We start from the raw sequence: 7,301 nt of genomic DNA on the forward strand, positions 1-7,301 counted from the left end.
AGAATAAATATACAATAGATAGTTAACATAATTAGTTGAGTGCAACAACCGAGAACATGTTAAAGTCAAACTTAGTAACAATACATACTGTATATTGGTCATAGAAATTTGGAAGTCCGATCACTGGTATCTCAAGACATCAGTATAGTCTAATTAAATAAAACAATTGGTGAAAATTCTGGCACAAACTGCCACTTATGTGTTGTTCTGATCTTTTCTGTCAAGAAAGGTGTTCCAGCAATCGTATGCCTGTTTTTTTTTTATAGGAAAACAGATGTGCTTCTGTAATAGTTTTAATGACTTGAATTTTATGCACTAAAACCGGGGCGTCAAACTCATTTTTTTCACGGGCCGCATTGTAGTCATAGCTTCTTTCGGAGGGCCATTATGACTGTCAACCCAAATAAATGTATGAGCACCTCATATTAGATATAGTAAAAGCTACAAAACAAACTGACAAATAACTCGTTTTCAAATCAGACGAGTAATAGTAAAAGTGAAGACAATTTGCAATTCTAGTAATGACACACGAATTTGATGCACAATTTGTATTTCCGGGCCACATGAAATGATGTGGCAGGCCGTATCAGTTTGACACCTGTGCACTAAAACAATCAACAGCATTTTTCAGTGAGCTATACCATTGCTGCACCAAGTTGTTTGCACTTTTCTGGTTTTCCTTCCATCCACACTAATATTGGATTGGTGTTAGCAGGGACGCCCTATAGCCAGATTGTGAGCAGTGATATGTTGGTTGCAAATGCATAATAATGTTGCTGACACATTGCTGTCAAAAATCGTTTTCCAAATAAAGACAACGCAAACAATATATAAATATCTCACTATGAAGGGGATCTGTTGGTGGAAAAGAGAATATTTTCACATCTATTTTATTTGGACTCTTAAGTGACGCTTTCGGGTCTTGACATCCCCATTAACGTAAAGAAGAAACATTTCCGTGTAAATGCGTTTGAGTGTCACCAGACTGTAGTTTGTATTGTAGCCACACCGTGACGCTGTGACTGAACTGTGATTGGTTTCAAACCAAACAATACACTCCTATTCCGGCCCCACTTGTTGTATGTCCTGAACTAGGTCTATCAGGCAGCGGCTTTTCCATTGATTCGACCTATAAAAAGCCGTGCTACGTCATCAGATACTCCTGCGATACTAAACCCGGGGAAAATAATCGCCCTTTTTACCGGAAGACCGCAGTAGGGGTCCCAAAAGAAACAAAATGGACTCTTGAAACTACACTTAGCGTTGCAGTCAATAATTTTCAAAGGTTATCAGAAGCACCACTGGGACCTACGATTATAAGATTAGTCTTGTCACCGAACAGGTAATGTAATAGTGACATTCAGAAGAACGGTGTATGTTTCCTGGTAGTATTATTTCCAGCGAACTAAATCGGTCCTGATCTGCTTGCTGAGTATTGGTTGAGAACGCTGCTGTTGTCCGCTTAGTTAGCTCAACAGTGGCTATCCATGACACTACACTTTATGAATTTAGAACAAACCCATTCCGTGGTTGAACGTTAATGGAGCTTTGTCAACTAACCCCTTACGATTGCGATTGACCTCGCCTAGTATGTGTCCACGACTATGTTGCGATACTAACAACTCCTACAAGGTAAATCGCTCTCGTAACGTAAATTGAAAGGCCCATTTGAACCATACGTAGCTAGCTGCTGCTCCGCTAGTTAGCATCGAACCCATTTAGCCCCTTGTCTCGGCTTGTTCGACTATAAGGCTAATAAAACATGTTATAAATTAATTAAATAACGGAAAGTGTTCATCGTGTGGTTTCAACCACATCGTTTGCAGTAGTACAACAACAGCGTCCGTGCTCAATTCGCGTGTTTAGCTCTATGTACGTAAGCTAAGCTATTGATGCCATTTTATGATTTCCACCGCTATTCATGAAAGTCTTACATTGAAATGAGACTTTTCCACTCGTCTTTTATGCAGTATATGTTCCATGGACGGCTTGGCCGTTTTGAGCTAAATGAAATGTTAATTTGAAGTTTGGGGTTTTGTCATCTCTAATTCACCGAGTATCGACCTGGAATATTATGACAACAAATTGTACTGTTGCCACTATATTACAGTTGAATTTAAAAGATCTAGAATCAGGCCGTTTCATTTAGTGAACCACAGTTTTTTTTTAAATGACAACAGTGACCACTAACAATTAAAAGGGTTCCTGTGGATTTTTAAAAAGTCCCTTAATTACCAAATGCCACATTCTATTTCTAATGCCGCCAGAAAAGTCTTGAAATTAGCTTGTCTTAAGACGTAGACACCATGTCCTGAATCATTATTACATATAATAATTGTGTTTGATGCAGCATCTAAATCTTGCTGGAGCCTGGAGAATCTTCCCGGACTTCTTCCCCTTCTGAATCAATGGAAGGGTCTGACAGTTCAGAGCAGAATGGCAGTGACCAGCCCGAGTCGCAGCGCAGGAGGCAGCTCGATCGTCTCGGCAGAGAAGAAGCCTTCTACCAGTTTGTCAACAATCTCAGTGATGAGGATTACCGGCTCATGAGGGACAACAATCTTTTGGGCACCCCAGGTAATATTTGATTTCATGGGTAGTTAATTTCATTGACCAATCTGTCATCTCAATTTCTAATTTCCGATGTTTAATCCAAAGGTTGGCCTAAGGCTGCCTAAACATTCTGGTTTAGGTGTCAGTGCCTTGATTCAATCCACATGGTTTAAGTGACAGATTAACCAAAAAGGGCTTGGTTTAGTTTTGTGTCATAGCAACATTTATTTCTATTTTATAGATTTAAAAATTCGACTTTAGCAAACAATCCCAGTCAATCACAGTTTTTCAACTGTTAGTGTGAATAAGAACCACTGAGTTATCATGGTTACACAAGTGTGCACTATTTATGTGATCATCAGAACTTATTTTTCCCCCACTCTCTCCACAATCAGTTGAACTTTTTTTTTTTTGCTGGTGTGCTGAGCGTTAAGATCTAGAAGCTTGGTTTTCACACTATGATGAAAATGCCGCAAGTTTGGCGCGCTACTGAAGACACCAATCCGTTTGTGTCCCAGGACAATGGGAGGGAGAGTATAAGTTTGGAGCATCCTTTAGCGGATCACCCTGCGAGCCGAGGGCATTGACTGGACAGTGGCATGCCCTGGTAAGTCGAGGTCTTAAGCATTGTCCTGTTGCTGTGCTTGAAAGAAACAAAACAGCTCTACAGATGAGTATTTTTGAAAAGTACTTTATGGACTATGGGATGAATTTACAACTCCTATGTCCTGTGTATTTATTGCAGTATTGCACCTCCAGAAACGTTGCGACTTATAAAGAATGGGGCAAATAAATGCAAAATGGATTTGTGTTTCTGATTCTATTCCTGTTGTGGAAGACGATAAAAGGTTTTGGATTCTGTTGGAATATATTTCTTCCAAATTTATTGATCTTTGGATTTAAGTGCAAAACGGTGTGCACGTTAGTGTCGTAGTCGTTGTTTGGAATGAACAAATGACGTCCTAAGGGCATTACGAGGTTAGACAAAGAGCAATTTGTCTTTTTGATAACATGCTCTTCTTGTGTTTGTAATTATTTTTCAGGGGAGGCAACCGAGGACGAGCTGTTCAGTAGACTTCAGAATATCAAAAATGGTGCAGAGCAGCAGAGTAACACGCCTCGTACCGAAAATGTGGAAGAGCCCATTGGTAAATTTTCCTTTAAAATGTAATTGTTAAAATAGAGATGAACTTGAAATGTCTTGACATCTCTCTCTGAATTGTAGAACAACCAGAAACCTCCGAAGACCCCGCTAATGGAGATAGTCTCCTGGAATGGCTGAACACTGTGAGGCGCACAGGCAACACAACCAGAACTGGTCATCGTGGAAACCAGTCATGGAGGGCAGTAAGTCAGACAAATCCAAACAGTGGAGACTTCCGCTTCAGCCTGGAAATCAGCGTGAATCGCACCTTAGCTGAGCAACAGGCAGCTGCCCAAGGAGAGCAACAGCCTCCAGAGTCTCAAGAAGTGGAAGGAAATGCAGAACCACCCGTTCTTATGGAGACGGGAGTGGTGGAAGAACCAGTTGTTGAGGAGATGGCTGTCGTCGTAGAGCCAGAGGCAGAACCTGAACCTGAGCCTCAGCCTGAGCCTGAGCCCGAGGCTGAGCCTGAGCCCGAGGCTGAGCCCGAGGCTGAGCCTGAGCCAGAGCCCGAGCCTGAGGTGGTTGTTTCGAATGAGACACACGGCGAACCTCCCAGCTCACCAGTTGTCGTGCCAGTTCAACCTACGCTTTCCGTATCCCTACGTAGAGGACACAGAAGGGCTCGCAGCCGCAGTTCGGAACCATGCAGAACCCGGGCTCGTACAGCCAGAAGCCGCTCCCCTCTTCGATTAGATCAGCTCGAAGAGCTCCCCAATCCCCGCTTAGCTGAAACTTCTCAAGGCCCCAGCACCGATATCAGCACTCCACCCGCGCCTCAAGTGGAAGGTAGTTCTCGGACTCGACAGCATGTTGTTTCTAGACAAAGTGCTGCTGAGAGGGATAGTCAGCAGTCCCAGCCTGAAACTGAACAAACGCCTGAGAGCCAAAGTGTTTCCTCTAATGAAGGAGAAAGTGGCGTCGAAGGGGGTGCAACGGGACGACGGCCCCCTACTATCATGCTTGATCTCCAGGTGCGTCGCGTGCGTCCCGGCGAGTATCGCCAAAGGGACAGCATTGCCAGTCGGACCCGTTCGCGCTCGCAGAACTCAAACAACACGTTTCTGTATGAAAGTGAGCGTGGTGGATTTCGTAGGACTTTCTCCCGCTCGGAGCGCGCCGGTGTGCGAACCTACGTCAGCACAATTCGCATCCCTATCCGCAGAATCTCGGATGCGGGTTTGGGAGAGGCGACTTCAATGGCTCTCCAGTCTATGATTCGACAGATCATGACGGGCTTCGGCGAGCTCGGCTACCTCATGGATTCAGACTCTGATTCTTCCGATTCCAATCGTGCAGCCAATGCATCGGCAGATTTGGCTGAAAACTCCAATAACCCCGACGCTAGCACTCCCGAGGCTCCCGTTGTTGACGAACCACCCGCGGTCGCCGGTGTCAGGGCAAGGACGGTTGAGACCGATATGGATGAAGGACTTGCCGCTGCTCCACCGGCACCCGGCGGTCGGGCTCGACCCCGACCGCCCATCAACCTCGAGGAGCCAAGCTCATTGCCCCTTCTTCGATTGGCTCACTTCTTTCTCTTAAATGACGAAGATGAGGACCAACCCCAAGGGCTGACCAAAGAACAGATCGACAACCTTGCCATGCGCAACTTTGGCGAGAGTGACGCCTTGAAGACTTGCAGTGTGTGTATAACAGAGTATGCGGAAGGAAACAAGCTCCGTAAGCTTCCTTGCTCTCACGAGTATCATGTGCACTGCATCGATCGCTGGCTGTCGGAGAACTCCACCTGCCCCATCTGTCGCAGGGCCGTTCTGGTGTCTACCAATCGAGAGAGCGTAGTGTAGTTCATGGCGGCTGTCTCACGCAAATGATATTGTAACCCAAGTTCAAAGAAAAGAGTCATGGTTGAAATCGATACCATCCATTCCATTTGCAAGTTTAGCTTGATGTAGTCACCAGTTTGATTTGGGTTGACCCACGCTGGCACCGGCGGAGGTTAGGGTTGCAGTGGTAGTCTGGTTGTCGGATACAATGCGTGTACATTTTCTTTCCAACGAAGAATCTACCTTTGTACATCTTTCTCCTTCCCAATTAATCCTTATTTCCAAGTTGCATATTAAAGAATGTTTTGAAGTTTTAGCTACAGTCATACAGTATAGAAAAGATCGGGTACAACGTGCATTATACCTGCAGTTGGTTATTGTGCATGGAAATTGGCTTACCATTGCAACCCTGGTCCGGACCCTAGCAACTGTCAATAAACTTCACTATTACAAAGCTAGTTTCCACCTATACAAAGTTCGCCCCACACTGCGCATGCTGTTTGAATCTTAACCCCCTAGCGACTGTTCAGTTTTTGCTCTGAATCTAGTTGTGTGTTTGTAAGAGAGAGAGCGAGCCACGATTCTCAAGAAAAAAAAACATCTGTTTTATAAAATCAGTTCGAGCAGCTCAAACTGCCCCCCCTTTAGTTCGCTGCAAACCAATGCCTTATCTGGCATAAGGTCTGTTGGTACAGTTCAATTACTCCTGGTCAAAGTATTAGCTGTAAATAGGCTTGATTTTGAGTCATGCTTTGTATCGGTGGTCTTCTTTTTGGATTGTAAATTAACTCTGAGATTCGGGGTTTATTGGCCAATGTTTGTGTCTACTAGGGCAACCCTCAATTTACATCTAAAAAGATTTGGGATCAGTCTACCAATTTTATGCAGTGATTGTTTCGGCCAAATGAGGACATTGTTGCTCTGCCATTTCATGTATACACAGCCATCTTTATTAACTAGGGCATGATGTACCTGTGTAATTGTTTTATAAAATGCAGTACATAGATGCTTGTTCAGGCAAAAAGAACATGGAAAACAGGTCACATAAAAAACGGGATTTGTGTAAATTTGGCCAATAAAAAAAAATCTCGATCCTAGGAGTTAGAGATGTGTCATTGTCTCTATTGGTTGTACATATTGGTTTAAAATTGTGCTGTTGACATGTTATTTTTCAACATGTTACCAGTACTAAAAAGCATAACATGCTTGGTTTCTGTGTCAACGGTTCGATTAGTTCCTAGTCTACTTTCATACAGAGCGAAATGTGATGCAGCTCCACCATCACGATTCAAGATGGAATATTAACAGTAATTTGCAAACTTTTTCGTCACACATAAACTGTTGAGATTTCCAGCCTCAGATGCCCATTACAGTGTGCAATACATGCAAAAGTCAAAGGACACAGAGCAATTATATAAATATATGCTATTATTAAATCTGTTGTCAATGGTTGCAATCACCAATAAAAATTTATCGCTTTATTAAATATGTTGAAATGTCTATTTTAGAGGATTTCGGCATTGATGGCAATATTGATGAACAATAGCACAGGCAAGGAAGTGGAGGACAACATTCCACTCATCCAGGTCTTTGTTATCACACTTTGTTTTGCAGCCATTGAAAATTAATGCAAGATTTTGTCATTGTTGAAGACCACAAACTTGTGTATTAAACATGTAAACCATATGTTCTCTTTTGGGCCATGCTCGGCCTTGTTCTGTGATCCACCCGATTTGACTGGGTTTGAATGGAAACTAACTGCTGAATTAAACAAGTTATGCCACTAATTCATTGTACGTATCAAGTCTGTGAATATC

The 7,301-nt window shown here is 43.2% G+C and overlaps 1 protein-coding gene across 1 annotated transcript; it reads left to right on the top strand.

Annotated features, from left to right (window-relative positions):
• Window positions 1–1,184: 1,184 nt before the first annotated feature.
• Window positions 1,185–7,271, top strand: rlim (ring finger protein, LIM domain interacting). The gene is made up of 4 exons (XM_061283088.1): window positions 1,185–1,342; window positions 2,351–2,577; window positions 3,597–3,701; window positions 3,779–7,271. Exons 2-4 carry the CDS (start codon window positions 2,409–2,411, stop codon window positions 5,503–5,505), a joined length of 2,001 nt encoding a protein of 666 aa, XP_061139072.1. The 5' UTR covers window positions 1,185–1,342; window positions 2,351–2,408; the 3' UTR covers window positions 5,506–7,271.
• The last annotated feature ends 30 nt before the right edge of the window (window positions 7,272–7,301 follow it).

The sequence above is a fragment of the Syngnathus typhle genome, linkage group LG1 (assembly GCF_033458585.1).
Source record: "Syngnathus typhle isolate RoL2023-S1 ecotype Sweden linkage group LG1, RoL_Styp_1.0, whole genome shotgun sequence".
Lineage (NCBI taxonomy): Eukaryota > Metazoa > Chordata > Actinopteri > Syngnathiformes > Syngnathidae > Syngnathus > Syngnathus typhle.